Source organism: Apium graveolens, chromosome 4, assembly GCF_009905375.1.
Source record: "Apium graveolens cultivar Ventura chromosome 4, ASM990537v1, whole genome shotgun sequence".
Taxonomy (NCBI): Eukaryota; Viridiplantae; Streptophyta; class Magnoliopsida; order Apiales; family Apiaceae; genus Apium; species Apium graveolens.
Window position 1 is genome coordinate 297119908 of NC_133650.1, and position 17623 is coordinate 297137530.

Below are 17623 nucleotides of genomic sequence, written 5' to 3' on the forward strand. Positions count from 1 at the left end.
TCATTACAATGGGAGATCCAGCAGCACGAACGAAAGCCTTGATAGATTTTTCTCAACCCAAGATTTATGACATTCAATCTAGCATTGTCAGGCCAGCTATCACAGCTAATACCTTTGAGATCAATCATGGCATAATTCAATGGGTGCAGAATTCAATCCAGTTTGGGGGTTCTCCAACGGAAGATCCCAATATGCACATTAGGGATTTCATTGAGATATGCGACACCTTCAAGTTCAACGGTGTTTCTGAAGATGCTGTGAAGCTGAGACTATTCTCATTCTCTCTGAGGGACAAGGCTAAGAGCTGGTTACACTCTCTACCAGCTGGTTCGATTACTACTTGGGAAGATCTTACTCAAAAGTTTCTCACGAAATTCTTCCCTATGGCAAAGACAGCTGCAATCAGGAATGCTCTTACTAGATTTGCGCAGCAATCGGGAGAATCTTTATATGAAGCTTGGGAGCTCTATAAGGAGATGCTTAGGAAGTTTTCTCATCATGGAATGCCTGATTGGATGATCATCAATTGTTTTTATAATGGTTTTGGAGCACAGTCCAGACCCATGCTCGATGTAGCATCAGGTGAAGCCTTATGGGCTAAGAGCTACGATGAAGCTTATGATCTAATTGAACTGATGGCTGCTAATGAATATCACTATCCAACCCAGATATTGGCACATGGCAAGGTAGCAAAAGTTCTTGAAGTGGATACAGCTACGACTATCACTGCTCAACTAAGGGCGTTGTCTATGAAGATCGATTCTCGGGCTAACTATGGTGTTAATCAAATAACCAGAGTTTGTGAGTTGTGTGTAGGTTCGCATGCGACGGAGCAATGCGCTATATCTAGTGAATCAGCTCAGTTTGTGAGCAACTTTCAGAGATCGCAACAACCAGTTCCAGATACTTATCATCCTGACAACTGGAATCATTCTAACTTCAGCTGGAGCAACAATCAGAATGCAATGCAGTCGTTCCAGCAGTTTGGAGAAAAACAATTCAACCCTCCTGGTTTTCAGCAACAATTTGTACCAAGACAACAACTCCAACTTCAACAACAAACTCATGATGCAGGTCAATCTTTGAATGAAAAATCTGAATTGGAGGAGTTGGGGCTTATGTGCAAAAACCAGGCTCTTATATGCCAAAGCCAGACTGTTTCTATCAAGACTCTGGAGAACCAAATAGGACAAATTGCTAGAGCCTTATTGAATCGACTACCAGGAACGCTTTCTAGTGATACAGCTTAAATAATTCGGCCTGTATCCCAGAATGAAAACAACCAAAAAGGAAATACCTAAATGAACTGATTGATGTAAAGACAAGACATGATTACCCTTGATAGTTTATTATAGTTAAGTTGAATGATAAAAATGTTTCTGCATCGTGATTCCTCTTTACTCTCCCTCAAGTTTGGAGGCAGGCTGAGACTGAATACCAAGCTTGGACAAAAAGTGAAAATGCTGCTTCGCTGAGAGGCCTTTAGTGACCACATCTGCTACCTGAGAGTGTGTTGGCGTGTGAGCAGTAAAAATGGTTCCTGAGTTGATATTATCACGAACAATCAACTTCAATATGTTTAGTACGTTCGTGCAGAATCGGATTCACAGCTATGGCTATGGCAGATTTGTTGTCACAGTGCATGATTGCAGGTGGTAAGTTGTTGATTCCCGGGTCCAACAGAGCTTGCAGCCAAGTTACTTCACACGAGCTCAATGCGGTTGCACGATATTCAGCCTTTGCAAATGATCGAGCCACTTCATCCTATTTTTTTTTTATTTTCCAAGATATCAAACTATAACCAAGGAGAATGCAGAATCCATTGGTGGATATTCTGGTCATGTGACAAGTGGCCCAGTCACTATCAATATAGGCATGAAGGTGTGCTGCAGACTCAGAGGTAAGCAAGATTCCCAGATGTGGAGTTCTAATCAGGTATTTCAGAAGATGAGGAGCACCTTGCATATGAGATGTAGTCTGACTTCGATTAGCTGATCATCTACATATGCCAAAAATAACGTAATAGAGTTGTCATCAATCAATGTTAATAGGATGTAGTCTGACTTCGATTGCACAACCCCAAGTTCAATAAGAGTGGTTGATAGTTTAGAAAACCATCTTCTTGGTGCCTGTTTCAGGTCATATAACATCTTTTTCAGTCTACAAGAAGTGACACCAGCAACTTGATTATACTCTGTTTGATTCTTTGTAATTCTACATCCAAATGTGTGTACCTTATGGGCATTTTCATGTACACAACCTCTTCTAAATCCCTGTGTAAGTTCGCATTTATGACGTCCATTTGAACTATTATCCAGTCATTTATGGCAACCACTGCGAGAAGAGCTCGAATGGTTTCCATATTAGCAACATGAGCAAATGTTTGCTCGTAATCTACTCCGTAAACCTGTTTGCATCCTAAAATAACCAGTCGTGCTTTAAATCTTTCAGTAGTGTCATCAAGCATAAACTTCGTCTTGTACAACCACTTACACTCAATCGCCTTTTTGTTAAGATGCAACTTAGTAATATCCTAGGTGTTGTTTAATTCTATAACATCAAGTTCCATATTCATGACATATATCCATTGTTGATCTTTAACAGCATGGTGGAAAAATTTGGGATCCTGTACAGAAGAAATAGAAGAAAGAAAACATTGGAATGATGAATGCACCTCTTGATTTTTCACAACAGCACTCAGAGCAGTAGATGAAGGAAATGTCTTGGTTACATAAGCATTTATCCAGGCCGGGGTTCTGGTTTGTCTTGTGAATTTTCTGAGAGGCGTTGTGGAAATATCCTCAGTTTGATTGTTGTTCTCGGAATTAGTATGAATATGATCAGATTGAGTGTCAGTTGACCGAGAATTTTCAAGGTTTTCAATGTGATCTGGGTGTTGTGTTCTAAGTTTAGAGGTGGGAACGAAATCATCGTAATCAGATAGATGTGAGTTGACAGGCTGGACAGTAATGTGAACATGAATCAAGTAGTTTGAGAGTGCAGATTGATTCAAGGGGAAGCTATGTTCATAAAATTTAACGTCTCGAGATACAATAGTTGTCATTAAATTGAGAGTTAACAATTTGAACCCTTTCTTTAATGTTGGATACACCACAAATATGCAAGGCAAGGCTCTCGGTTTCAATTTTCCCGTGGAAACACCAGGTGGAGTAGCTACAACCATACAACCGAATGCTTTCAATTCAGTGTCGTCTGGAGGTTTTTTAAACAAAATCTCATAAGAACACACATTGTTTAGCACATAAGAGGGTGTTCGATTGATGATATATGCATCTGCTAGGACACAATCTCCCCAGTATGATAATAGAAAACTAGACTGAAATTTAAGTGCCCTAGAGACCTCTAAAACGTGTTTGTGCTTGCGTTCCACCAGCGCATTCTGCTGAGGCCTATGAGAACAAGAGGTTTGATGAACTATTCCCCGATCTGCCATGAAATTTTTACTCATATAATCAATGAATTATGGGGCATTGTCACTTCTAATAGTCTTTATGCTATGTTGAAAGTGATTAACCACATAATTGTAGAAGGCCTGAAGAGTACTACCATAGTCTGACTTATTTTACAACAAATACAACCAAGTCATTCCAGTATGATCATCTACTATGGTCAGAAAGTACTTGAATTTTTGTTTAGTGCACACTTTATAAGGTCTCCATGTATCAATATGGACCAATTCAAAAGGTTTAGAGGCATGTGAGGAACTAAGTGTATATGGAAATTTTGTGAACCGAGACATTGGACAAATTAGACAAACCTTGGACTGAGTTTTGATGAAAGGTTTGATACATGGTATGTGTTTTAAGGCAGAATCAGAGGCATGCCCAACTATTATACCACATCGTATACATATTTTTGGACAACCCATCAGTTCCCGGCTGAGATGATACATTACACATCAATCTCATCATTAACTAAGACAGAGTTACTCAAATAATACAAGTTGTTTCTCAGATATCCAGCACATACCGTCTTTTTTGATTCACAGTTCACAACAAAATATATTTTTTCTTTAACTAAGACCTCACATTTGTTATCCCTACCAAGTTTAGTGACTGACAACAAGTTATGAGTAAATTGAGGAACGGACAAGACATTAACCAAAAGAAGACCACAACAAGATCGTATCACCAATATGTGTTATACTTGCAGTGGATCCAATGGGTAATTTGATTGTGATGTGGGACGATGCAAGTTAATATTGTGTTAGAGATTTAGTGAGTATGTCATATGATCTGAGACTCCTTAATTTACAATCCATTCTTGAATTGTAGATTCAGTTGCACGACAAGTAATTATACCTAAGAACGGTGTATCATATTCCTCTTCGCAATGATCAGTCTGAAAACTTGAATTTCCGGGAATATGCTTGAGAAGTTTTTCAAATTGCTGATGTGTTATGACCATATTAGATGTATCTCCAATGAAACAGTTAGCATCGTTAGCCATAGCTGCATTTGTAGATTTTAATCCGGCATTTCTCTGTCCATTCCACCTTCCTTGATTACTTCTTCCTTGTCCAACTGATCTCACTGAGTTTAGAGTACCATTTTGGATAGCCTACCACCGTCTAGTACTTGTCATCTGAATGATCTCTTTTTTAAAAAACATTACACATGACAGGTCTGTTTATATTAATATTCATGCTTTTATTGTACATCGCAGAGACAACTTTATCAAGAGTGAGTTGAGAATGCAAGACATCTCGTTGAGATTTTTCCTGTTGTATAGTCGCACAGGCCATCTCCACACTTGGTAAAGGATATGACATCAAAAGTTGGCTCCTTTGAGGGCCAAATTTTTCATCTGATCCGTTTAAAAATTGAAAAAGCCCGGATTCATCCTTTTGAATTTGAATAGCCTTCATGAGGTTCTTACTTTATCAATGATGGTTTTAATGGCAGGCAAGATATTCATTGCTTCCAATTCTTCCCACACGGCACTCAGAGTAGTATAGTATTCTACCGGAGATTTCTCGTTTTGCTTCAAATTGTACAAATCTTTACTGATTTTATACTTACGTGAACCATTGCTAAGCTGAAATCTTTTCTCCAGCTGCTTCCATATCTCTCTGTAGATGAGTTGATGAACAATGCTGAAGTCTTTATAGCACCACGGATGTTTTTGTGAATCCATGAGAGTACCATGTTGTTGTAAGTATCCCTTTGAACTGCATTAGTTGCATTAGTGGTGCTCCTCAGCTCCGTACCTTCAACAAAACCCAATTTTCTCTTCGAAACAAGTTGAATTTCCATAGATCTTTTTCATTTTCTATAGTCAGCTGCTCCTTTAAGTTTGCTTAAGATGATAGAAAGAGGTGTTAATAGTTGTCCCACATCTTTTGTGGGAGGGGCAGTTTGCTAAAATATAAGCACCCATATAATCTTTTGTGGGAGGGGCAATTTGCTAGAATATAAGCAGCCATATAATTCCATTGGTATGAGGCCTTTTGGGAGTAATTCGAAAATAAACTCGTGTGGTATCGGCTCAAAGCAGACAACTAATGTGGAGTTAGACCTGTTTAACAAGCCCAACAAGTGATATCAGTGTTATGATTGAGACGGTCCATAACAATCTCACGTGGGGCTCCGGGATGGACCTAGGAGGAGGCTTGCTTAGTAAGACCAACAAAAGGGCCATCTGAAGGGTGAAAGAACAAAAGATTTTGTATATTTGCAAAAGAGAATTTACTACCCGTTGCCATAACTTAAAATATGTACAACCTTGTTGAAGAAAATGAGACAATATTCGTATTCAATCAACAATTGCAGCTCTGATACCATGATGCTTTTAGAGATTGCATCGTGTGAAAGAAGAAAATCAATGAAGAACAAAACTTATTTTGAATATATCTTAATCAGTTTTCTGATACAGATTCAACTACCCTCGTATATAGCCAATACATGAACTGACATACTGGACAAAAGAAAGGACACGGGACCCAACTCGTTACGTGGCAGAAAGAGAAAAGGAAACCGGACAGGTCCACTTTTCCGGGTCTGACCAACTGCCTATCTTTTTCTTATTTTATTATATCCTATTACATATCTATGAATTTTACAGTGCATGTGCCATAAGAAAGTTACATAAGATTAATCACGTGGGGTCCATAAAAAAGTTAGGAGTTGGGCGATGAGTTGGACGAGATCACCCATCTGTATGTGAAGTCCAGTTATTAATTATATGGTAATTATGTGGCAAGAATGTGTCAGGTGACTTGGTCCTCCTCATTGGACATGCTCTAACAACTTAGAATACAGACAACCAAGAAGAAAATACCTAAATGACCTATTGATGTAAACACAAGACATAGATTATCCTTGATAGTTTATTAAAACTGAATGTAAAATTGTTTGATCCCTCTTTAAGAAGAATCAGTTTTTTTGTATCGAGTGCAAAAAGGCTTTTCCATATTAATGCCCGAGGTCCTTATTTCACCACAAGCTTATTTCAAATATTTTTTTCCAATAATTTAGCATGATAAGTTAGTAGTTTTGATTTGGTGCGCATATCTACACAAACGCGATCGTAGCTTATCATGAAAGAAAGTAACTATATATATGTTACATATTAACATTTGAGGAAAAGTTTGGGGGAAAAATTTGAGATCCCTAATCTTTCTCTTTCGCTGGTGCTTGGAAAAGGGGTTTATTCGATATTTGAAGATCTTGTATAAAGTAATAAATTATATTATATATTTAGCATCTAAACTGGGATTCCCTCAAAAAAACATCTAAAATGGGAGAGCCGTTGTAGCTAGGAAGAATTCACCATATACGTGATTCATGGTTAAAGTTTTACCCGAGCAGCTGAGTGGAACTCGCCGGAATTCTGCTCTTCTCATTCATTCTCACACTAAATCAGAACTGGATGAAGATGAATCACAAGGCCTCCCCCGGCGGCACTAATAACTACTAAATTTTGTGTTACAACACGAAGCATATAATAAAATAGCTTCAGGATTTACATCACATTGCACAAAATTGAGAAAATTATAGTGTCAAGCATAAGATGAGCTGGGTACTTAATAATGTATTCTGTCAGGCAATGACAGGCAGTAGCAGATGATACAATATTATAAGTTCACGTGTTTTCACATGAAACTCGACTACTTGCCCAAACACCAACAAGAACTCTTAGTATCTACCTTCAGCCATGCTACTTGCTGCAGAAATCCCTCCCCCATCCTTGCCATCAGTATCACATAAAAACTCGAGAGCAGATACCACATCATTGATATACGGCCTAGTTGAATCTTCATCCTGTAAACACATTGCTGCTACTGCAAGAGCTTGGTGGAGACCCTTTTTCGGATATTGATTTTCCAGCAGTGGATCTACCAGTAAGTGAAACTTCCTCTTGTCTCTGAAGTATGGTTGTGCCTATAAATAATTTGAGAAACGATAAAAAAGAAACTTAGTTTTTCGTTAACAATCTTATAGTCCCCATCCCAAGCAGCTTCATCACAAAAATATTATAAGCATGCATACCCAAGTAACAAGGTTTTGCTCTTCACTTGGCCTAGATTTGTCAATCACTCGCCTTCCTGTGATCAACTCCAAGAACACTACTCCAAAGCTGTAAACATCAGACTTTGCTGTCAACTGTCCGGTTAATGCATATTCAGGTGCGCAATAACCATAGGTACCCATTACTCTGGTTGTAACATGGGTTTTGTCACCTGTTGGGGCTAGTTTTGCAAGCCCAAAGTCTGAAAGCTTAGGCTCGAAGTCCTCGTCTAACAGAACGTTAGAAGCCTTAAAGTCACGAAAAATTACAGGATTAGTAGCTTTGTCGTGCAAATATTCCAGTCCTTTGGCTGCTCCTTTGGCAATTTTCATCCTTGTTTTCCAGTCCAAAGGTTTCTTTTCGCCTATATCTGCAATAACCGATGAATATTCATTATTTTATGCTACGTACTTTTAATGATGAAACTGATTTCTAAGATTAGTTTATTGATGATTCTAGAATAAGCATACCAAGGAGATGATCCTCTAGAGAGCCATTGGTCATGTACTCGTAGACTAATATTCTCTGATCTGCATCACAACAATATCCAACCAAATTCACAAGGTTCGAATGGTGAAGAAGACTCAGCATAAGGACCTCCACCAGAAATTCTCTATTTCCTTGAAACCCATTCCTGTCAAGTTGCTTAACAGCAACATCCTGAATAGATTTTTCCTAATTTTGTTAAAATTTATAAAAAAGACTAGATTGAGAGAAGCAGAAATGCAGATTAGAGCAGTACCATGTTTCTGCGTTCAAGATGGCCTTTGTAAACCCTCCCAAAACCACCTTCACCTATCATAGAATTAGGATGGAAATTTTGTGTTGCAGCAGATAACTCCTTGAATGGCATATATTCTGCAGAAATACTTGCTTTTCCATATTTTGATATCTCTCCTGCTATATACCTTCTCCTGCTGCTATCTGTTTATGCAAAAATTTTAAGATATTAAATTCTATTCATTTTAAGATGTGACATTATGAGCTCCATGTTGTTATCTGCATTGTACCCATAAAATTGTACCTATATATTCATATGCTTATTAATGATCATGTAAACCAATAAATTTGGTATTGATATGGCCGGACATAAGCATGTAACACATACCGGAAAACAGAATGATCACATAGGTTCAAATATATGGTCTACATAGCAAAGAATGAGGAAGAGAAGCATGTCTTATACCAGATTTAAAAGATAAATTAGCAAATGAACTAGCAAATGAGGAGGCTATAGTTCTGGCATCTCTGCCTTCTTGAATGCTCTTCCCGAGTGACCTTTTATGGACTTTATCTTCAGACAAGCAACATGAAAAGCAATTCATTTTAAAATTTCTTAACTCTGGTGTCAGGACAACCATACTCAGATGTATCCTGACAAGATCATAGAATCATAATATGTTTTTGCACATATTCTGATTATTCCAAAATTATGCAGATTTTTCTTATATAATGTAATGGAAACAAATTATGTTTTGTCTCAAACGTTTGTTTTGGCCCATATTTTCTTAACTACCTGTCCCCTCTAACTATAATTGGAAATACAGTTACTATCTTAAGACGGTGTTTCTCTCAGCCATTCAATTAATTCCCTGCATTTCCAATACTTCCCGTAAGCTTTTAAACCGTTCCAACGACCATTAAACTCAAATAATGCATAATATTTCTTAAATAAAAATTCAAGACAACATTGTGAATTCTCGGTAAAACTAATTTAATACATTAATATCAAAGAAAAGTGTGAACACAAATATATATTTCAAATCAGAACCCTTACAGGTACGGGAGTAAATGAGAAATAATTTACTCAGACATTTGAATTCAAATTACAAAGTAAAATCTGGGGATAAAATGTACACAATGATTTGATTGGAATAGTGGCCTTCATATGTGACAATGTTCTCTTCAATCACCTTCTATCATCCAGTAAGTTGCAAACCGCTGACAGCCTTCAACTGAGCAAGGAAAGTCAAGCAACGCAACACCATCCATCTGAGAAAAATGATTATAGGAGGCAGAGTATTATAGGGCAAGGAGAGCACACTCAGCTCCCCAGTAATTTATAAACATATGGCAAAACAATATCACCTACATCCAACATCAGAAAATAAATCAAGTACATCGAGTAATAATTTTTTTTAAAGATTTTCAACTTTAACATCATTTACCTATTCTCTTCTTGAGTCATGATGCTACTTAATCATTAATCTAATTTCTATGCTACCAATTCAAGCTTAAGCACTGCGCTAAAAAGCTTTTCCATAACTAAACATTTAACCGGCAGCATTGTGCTAAACAGACTTTCACCCCTAAAAAAACTTTTAAACACCGACAAATGTGTTTGTTTCAACAAAGATCTAACAAATACATAAGCATAAACGCAACATACGTTATAAACACAAACATAGATACAAAAACATCCCTCAGAAATAATTTATCTGTCATTCAAATGTCAGTTTACTTTTAACGTTTAAACTAGTCATCACAGGGATGTCCACCAACCAATGCTAGTTAATTTTCAACAAAAAGCTTATAAAAGTTAGCGAGATTCCAACACACTGTTAACTTGCAATTTAAACAATAATTACAATTCAGGGAACAAAATTATGCCAGAAAATTGGGGATTCATAAATAACAGGACTCGAAAAATCTCCGATCCAAATCGGAACAGACACACATTCCTCAGAGGTTACAGTATTCATCAATGGATTTCAGACCACTACTTTAACATTTAACTCATCATAGGAATGATATAACTGTACATACATAATATAAAATTTAAGATATAAAATTAAATCCAACCATCAAATAAATTTATCTAAGCTCAAATGATAACTAAAACAATATATATACATATAAACAGGCTTAAAAATCCCTCAGATAGATTTATTCAGCAAAGATTATCAGTCCACTACTTTTAACTTAATTATAATCTCAATTCTTCACAGGGATAAATACTAAACATAATTAAAATACTTCATAAATAAAAATGAATTAAACAAAAACATAAACGTACATAAATTGAAAGATAAACCCTAGCTGGGAAAATGTTTACAGTGGTTCACGTTGCGGCGAGACGAATGTTTTATAGTTGAGGGGTGTGTTTGTTTGGGCCAGCGGAGGAGTGTTTTTTGATGGCCCACTAAGACATGTCTAACTAAATAAACTAGGCCCAATTTTGAAAAGGTAAATGGGCCGGGTTGGATCGTACGGAATCTCACCGACACAAGTGTAAAAACAGTTTTAGAAGGAGAACAAGACTTGAGTCACTCAGTTGATTGAAGAGAAGAGAGTAGAGTCATTGTAGAATTAATTAATAAAATAAATATTTAAATAAATAAATGGAAATTGTGGAGGTGAGGAAGATTTTAGTGAGAGTGTGTGTATGGATTATGATGATGATGGTGGGAGTGAAAGGATGGACAGGTGAAATTAATGGTAGAGTTGTATGTGATGTTTGTGGAGATGCTTCTATTGGCCCTGAAGATCATATTCTACAAGGTCTACACCTTTCACTAACTCAATCCCTTTTTTTTTTACATTCTATTTTTCTTGTTTTGTTTCGATTTTACTATGGCTTCATGTGTTTCGAAACTCAGTGGTTTAGCTATATGATCCTTGAACTCAGAAAATATGGACTATGTTTGGTTCTGTTATTTTTAAGTTGGATTGAAGTTACTTGATAGTTCCTAGAGGTTCTTGTAGTAAATAGTAATGTCAAAATGCTGGAATTAGTGAACTACCATGATTACCGCAACTTATGTTGTTATTTCACTACTTAATTGTAATGTTATTCAATTCACTAAAATTAAAGTTACGTAGTGATCAGGCAAACACTTATATAATAATATGTATTCCGTCGAATTCTAAATAACCTATGGAACTGCAACATAACTAGTACTCCTATATGTTTCCTGTATATTGTATGCTATATTTGTTCCTCAGTTAATGATAGTTTTTTTTTTATAGTTAGCTTGGTTTATTTTTAATGAATAAGATTATAATTTGGGTGGAAAATAGAGGAAATGTAGGCAAATCTTAACATAAGTAATTCGTATACATCCCCCATTTTTTTTACGATAGAAATTTGGGTTTACATATTTGAGTGACTTTCTGGATGAAAATTGATGTTCTAGAGAAGACATTGGACATAGAAGTCATAAGATTAGTATGTATTAAGCTTGATTCTTGTTCGGTGAGATAGGGTGTTCGGGATGATTGACGACCTTGGTGGAACTTCTTCCTTGGGAGCAAGAATGTAATGACCCGACTTTTTGGACTATTTTATTCTGTCAAATATCAAACTAAAACCCCTCAAATGTCACATAAATCCTTAAAACAAGTTCCAAATGTGTTGATGACATCCTAGTATTTGGAAATAGAGATCGGACAACATAAAAATATTATTCCAAGGTACTTTCTCATATCAGCTGAGGTAGCTTTGGTAGTTTTTTATTGGTTGAAGACTTTGTCTCCCATGTTCTGAATATTGGATATATTTCACATTGTTAAGGGGCCAGAAATTATATTTGATAATTTGGTTTTCATTACTTCAATATCAGTGGAATAACTGATTGAAATTAGTAACCAGATTTAGGGTTGTAATTTGAGGCAAGTCTAGTTCAAGTCACGATTTTGGTTATCAAGTTGGTTTTTGCATGTCTAGTTGAGCTTAAAAGTCCTCGAGCCTAGAAATTTTGTTAAAGTTCAAAAGAGTCCAGTTCGAGTTTGTTAACGAGCTTTCATATTCGGGTCGAGGAGCTACTCAACATTTCAAAGTATATGTTTAAACCTAACAAGCCCAATCTAATATTGCCGGACCTAATCCATTACATCTTCAAAAAAAATATTATCGAGCGTGAGCCAAATGAATCGAACTCTTCAATAACTTAGATCGACTTGAATTTTTTTCGAGTCCAAGTACTTGTTCAAACTCACGTTCGATGTGCTTGTTGCGGAGCATAAAACAATTAAATTAGTTGTTAATTGTTTTATATTATTATTCAGATATTAATATGTTTGTAATTATAATTATATTATAGATTTAGGAAACATTCTAGATTAGAGTAGTATAATAAAACAAAGATTTGTTTCCTTTATTTAATTATAGTAGTATTATATTATAATTATTTAGTTTTCTTAGGAAATTACTTGGCTCCCAAGTAATTAATTTACTTAATAAACTCTTGTAATCCTTTATTATTGAATAGAGCTAATTAATATGAATTGAATCTGCAGATTTGTGTGTTTCTTGCTGATTCTCTGCGGAGATAGGCCTTTATCCCCTTCTTTTACCCTTTCCCAAACCCCTGTCCTGCATCACTGCTTCATTTGAATTTCAAAATACAGCCCTTACCAGATGATACAGGGTGACCAAGAGGTGGTGGAATGGAATCAAATGAGATGGGAACATCTAAGCATTTGTTTGGTTGTTTCCATAGTTGTGCTATGATAGGAGATTATATTGCTCAGTAATATGTTTGTTTTTTGTATTTAGCTCTTTTACAAGATATTGTCGACATTCACCGCCTAGCTGTGTGAAGAGTGATTCAGAAAGCACTCTGATTATCGTGCAGGATTATTAAGACTACTAAATCAAGCTTATGCTGCGCATACATTATGTAAATTATATGATGTTAACGAGGCAATTGCTTTTGGCTGTTTAATGCAGGTGCTGAAGTAGCTGTTCTTTGCATAACCAAATCAGGGGAAGTCCTAAATTATCAAGCATTCACGGATTCTAAGGGAATATACACTGTTGCAGAAACAATGCCGGAAAGTGATCGTTGGGATGCATGTCTGGCTAGACCTATTAGTAGTTTCCATGAACACTGCACGCGGCTAGGAGTTGCCACTTCTGGTGTGAAGTTCAGTTATAGTCATCCCTCAGGTTACTCTCACTCAGTTCGACCTTTTGTATATCGGCCTACCAGCATTCCAATGTATTGCACTTGAGTGTCAAACGCCTGAAAGATGAATTACCTATGAACAGGCAAGATTAGAGTCTGATGCAACTGTATGTAATTTTTCGATCTAGTCTTCAGCTTGAGAAAACAAAATGCAAAACTGTAAGATTTGTGTGATATGTATTACGAACTTCTTTTTCTGTCACATTTGGCTATGTGCCTGTTACATTATTAAGCTTGCTATAAGTTATCAGCTTAATATATAGTAGAGGGAAGCTTGCTATAAGTTATCAGCTTAATATATAGTAGAGGGAAGTATCAGAATTGATGTGTTAAATCTGTCAGACAAATTGTTTTGGAACAAAAAGTATGCTACTGCACAAAATTATTGTTTTATCTTGTAAATCTGTAAACAGTCAGCAGTAATAAATGCATTTTTCCATTTTTAATCATATTCATGATAATATTACATGAGATCGGCATATCAAAATTTAAGTGTTTTGCTAACATACTTATAAATACTGTTGGACCAAGACAAAACGGTCCAAAAGAATCATAGTTAGAATAATTATAAAACATAATGTAAAGCCCAAGAAGGCCCAATTTGTAAGATAAAGCTCATTTGGGACTTGGTATAAATAGAGGACAACAACGTCATTAAAAGGGGTTGGCAAATTAAGCAAAAAGATCATCTCCTAAAATTATAGTCTAATAATAATATTGTTGGCATATCATTTGGCGCTAGAAGGAACTTTACTTTAACAGATCCAACCAGAAAATGATTGTAGAAGAGATTGATCCGGGAACAGCAGGACCAACACAAGTGAAAGAATTGACGGCAGAACCTATCGCCGATGCCTCGGCCTTCGATGGTTGTGAGCTTCCGAAGTAGTCGGCATTAAAACCAAAATGTTTGTTTTCTCCACCTGAAAGCCTTCTTGAGGATCAACCGGAGAGCTGGAAAGATACACGTCAAAGAGACAAAAAGAGAAAATCCGTGTCAGATCAGCGTTTTAGAATACAAACCTCCAGAGGCAAAAAAGTTCTTTCAAGCGACATGCGACTACATTTAGAAAAGAAAGAAAAGCTAAGAGTTCAAAATCAAGAAAATCCGGACGAACCAGAAGAACCAATTGATTCAGACGAAGAGCTAGAGCTGCTAGAGCGCGAGACTCGGAGGCTGTAGGCCAGACTCGAGCAAAAGCGTGAAATTCACCGTCTCCGGCGAGAGCTCCAACAAACAACGATACAAAACAAAGAGCAAGATGAAGAATTTTATGATGATGATGATGATGATGCAGAGTATGAATACGAGCTGTCGGCAGAATCGACCTATTCACAACCTCGTGAGCGTCGACAGCGGACAGTGTCATCCGCCGAGGTTTCACGCCAAACTGAATCCACGGAGTCCATATCACATGAAGAATTTGCTAAAATGCAAGAAGAAATCGCCCAAATGCGTAACATCATGAGGAATCAAACAGGATTCGAAACTGTCTCTGAAAGCCCTTTATCCCTCCTCCTCGAGAAAGCACGTATCGACAGAACATTAAAAACCCCATCCCTCGATCACTTCAATGGATCTTCAGACCCGTTGGCATTTCTCAACACATTCGACGGACGAATGGCTTTCTTCGGCCACTCTGAAATCGCCCGTTGTCAATTTTTCTCTACATGCCTTCAAGGCACAGCACTCCGATGGTATAGCAATCTGCCCCCTCGATCCATTGACTCATGGGAAACCTTAAAAAGCAAATTTCAAGCCCGGTTCTCCAGTAATTACAAAGGCATCCAGGTCACAACATCTTTGATGACAATGCATCAGCGCTCAGGCGAGAGCCTTCGCAGCTTTTTAACCCGATTTAGGGAAGAGATCGCCGAGATTCCGTATTTAAATGAACAAATGGCCGTAAACTTCTTAACAGCAGGCATCGATAAGTCACGACACGGATTACTCTTAGAGGAAATTTTTGAAAAAAGGCCAAAAACTCTCCAAGCAGCATTCCAAATTATTGAATATCGTATGATGCTACAAGAAGCAGTGAGCTGCATTCAGTCACCACTACGCTCTTCAAGGCATGAACGCCGTCGTAGTTATAGCCCGCGATCCTCCGAGCGAGAAAGATGCCGTGAGCGTCGTCGATCACCTCCACCGCGTATGGATGATCGCTTTCCGAGGGACAGAAGGGAAAGGGACTGGCAGCCCCACACCCGACCAGAAAAAGAATTCAGTAAGTTGAATACAGAGAAAACAACAATTCTGGCAGTTCTAAAAATAGAACCAGACTACAGACCACCGAGCCCCATGAAGGCCGGGAGACCCCCCAGTTCTAGATATTGTGAGTATCATGAAGATACCCGTCACATCACAGAACAGTGCTTTCAACTTAGCAACCTCATAGAAGGAAAGATTCGTCGAGGACAATTAGTACATTACGTACAACAAGAAGACAATCCTAGACGTCACCATCGGGATCAAGATGATCGGGTCATTGACGTCATATTCGGGGGAGCAGCTTCTGGAGGATTATCTCAACACTCCAGAAAAGCGTACGCTCGAGAAGTCTTCAATGTCAATCCCCCGACAGTTAAACGCCCTCGCGCGAACCCGACCCCAATCATTTCTTTCTCCGATGATGATTATCATCCAGGTCTCATCGAGGGTCATCAAGACGCTCTCGTTATCACAACCCGAGTAGGAAATAATACTGTGAAAAAGATGCTGGTCGACAACGGAAGTTCTGTCGATGTCCTCTACCATCACGCCTTTTCACAGATGGACATTGGAGATCGACGACTCGAGAACTCTCGAACGCCGTTGTACGAATTTACTGGAAATGAGGTCCATGTGGTAGGAACCATTGATATGCCAGTTCTCTTTGGCTCACCACCTTGTCAGGTTTGGAAAGTCGTTAAATTTCATGTGATCAGTGCTTCTTCCAGTTTTAATGCCATCTTAGGCAGAACTACAATCACAGCCCTAAAGGCTATAACTTCAATTTCCCATTTGAAGATGAAATTTCCCACTGACTTCGGAGTCGGAGAAATGATTGGAGATCAAACAACCGCGAGACAATGTTATCTGACAACAGTTTCTCCAAAGAAAAAGGGGGAAGAAGATCTAGGAGTCAACCAGGTACTCGAGATTAACCCCCGCAACTCAATTGAATCTACAAACCAGAATTCATGTTTCCCTGCAGAAGAAACGGAAGAGATCGAAGTGGTCATCGGCAACCCATCAAAGACAACCAAGGTGGGAAAAGGACTTCCTAAATATTTGAAACAAGATATCATTTCCCTTGTTAGAGAATTCGCTGATATTTTCGCCTGGGACCCGAAGGATATGCCAGGAATACCCGAGGTTGTCGCACGCCACTCTCTCCACATCAACAAAAACCTCGTTCCAATACGACAAAAACGTCGCATATTCTCCGATGAAAAAAGGGCAGCTATCGATCAAGAAATTGACCGACTCCTCGAAGCAAAATTCGTCGAGCCCGTTCAGTTCCCCACTTTTGTGAATATGTTGTGTACCTGATGATCACTTAAACAAAACATCTAAGTAGATTTTACTTAGTGAAATATTGTAGCACTCGACGGATAAGAATTATAGTCCCGACGGATAACTCATTATAGTCCCGACGGATGATTAACTTATTATCCATCGAGTGAGTAGCTTATGTAATAATAAGTTTGTAGCACAGTGATGTATGCACCTTTGTATAGAATCTGTAGTAGCATATAAGTCATGTTGACTTTAACTAGATATGCAGAATAGGTTGATTAATTGTACATAAGTAATGTCTTGTAATTCTGTATAAGTGAAATGAAGTCAAGTGCCAAAATAGCTACTGACGGATGATTAACAAAGCCTTCGACGGATGATCAAATGACTATCAACGGATGTTTAACATAGCAGTCGACGGATGATCAATTAAGTCATCGATGGATGATCTGAAAGTCGACGGATGATCATATCAAGAATTCAAACATCAGTTGAACAGTGAAAGCTGACACACAGCCGTCGAGTTGGATACAAACACATTGTGGAAGCCCGTTAACTAGGTAATAGAGGACGAAAAGCAGCAAAGATTAAGACTGTTAGATTTTATATTTGTTCAGTCTTTTTGACTTTGTAATCTTGGTATTATATAAACCAAGAGAGTAGCAAATAGAAAAATAATTGA

At 37.6% G+C, this 17623-nt stretch overlaps 3 protein-coding genes and 3 non-coding genes across 10 annotated transcripts; 2 read left to right on the top strand and 4 right to left on the bottom strand.

Moving 5' to 3' along the window:
* Nucleotides 1–398: 398 nt before the first annotated feature.
* LOC141722034 (small nucleolar RNA R71) lies at nucleotides 399–505 on the bottom strand. Its single transcript, XR_012575069.1, has one exon. It is a non-coding gene; the product is annotated as a small nucleolar RNA R71 (small nucleolar RNA).
* Nucleotides 506–6898: 6393 nt separating this feature from the next.
* LOC141721291 (putative serine/threonine-protein kinase PBL23) lies at nucleotides 6899–10696 on the bottom strand. Of its 5 annotated transcripts, none has more exons than XM_074524129.1 (6): nucleotides 10547–10696; nucleotides 9444–9618; nucleotides 8273–8454; nucleotides 8001–8190; nucleotides 7512–7900; nucleotides 6899–7403 (listed from the first exon to the last, which is right to left on the bottom strand). In XM_074524129.1, exons 2-6 carry the CDS (start codon nucleotides 9520–9522, stop codon nucleotides 7158–7160), a joined length of 1086 nt encoding a protein of 361 aa, XP_074380230.1. In that variant the 5' UTR covers nucleotides 9523–9618; nucleotides 10547–10696; the 3' UTR covers nucleotides 6899–7157. The 5 variants fall into 5 exon arrangements, with proteins under 5 accessions (XP_074380230.1, XP_074380232.1, XP_074380231.1 ...); XM_074524131.1 differs by having other exon boundaries at nucleotides 9388–9522; nucleotides 10547–10620; XM_074524130.1 differs by having other exon boundaries at nucleotides 9444–9522; nucleotides 10547–10585.
* Nucleotides 10207–10280, bottom strand: LOC141722793 (small nucleolar RNA R21). Its single transcript, XR_012575795.1, has one exon. It is a non-coding gene; the product is annotated as a small nucleolar RNA R21 (small nucleolar RNA).
* On the bottom strand, nucleotides 10401–10483 carry LOC141722792 (small nucleolar RNA R21). Its single transcript, XR_012575794.1, has one exon. It is a non-coding gene; the product is annotated as a small nucleolar RNA R21 (small nucleolar RNA).
* Nucleotides 10697–10794: 98 nt separating the features above from the next.
* On the top strand, nucleotides 10795–13686 carry LOC141721292 (uncharacterized). The gene is made up of 2 exons (XM_074524132.1): nucleotides 10795–11031; nucleotides 13202–13686. The coding sequence occupies exons 1-2, from the start codon at nucleotides 10872–10874 to the stop codon at nucleotides 13483–13485; spliced, it is 444 nt and encodes a 147-aa protein (XP_074380233.1). The 5' UTR covers nucleotides 10795–10871; the 3' UTR covers nucleotides 13486–13686.
* A 1185-nt stretch (nucleotides 13687–14871) lies between these two features.
* Nucleotides 14872–16974, top strand: LOC141719867 (uncharacterized). The gene has a single exon (XM_074522233.1). The coding sequence runs from the start codon at nucleotides 14872–14874 to the stop codon at nucleotides 16972–16974; it is 2103 nt and encodes a 700-aa protein (XP_074378334.1).
* Nucleotides 16975–17623: the final 649 nt, after the last annotated feature.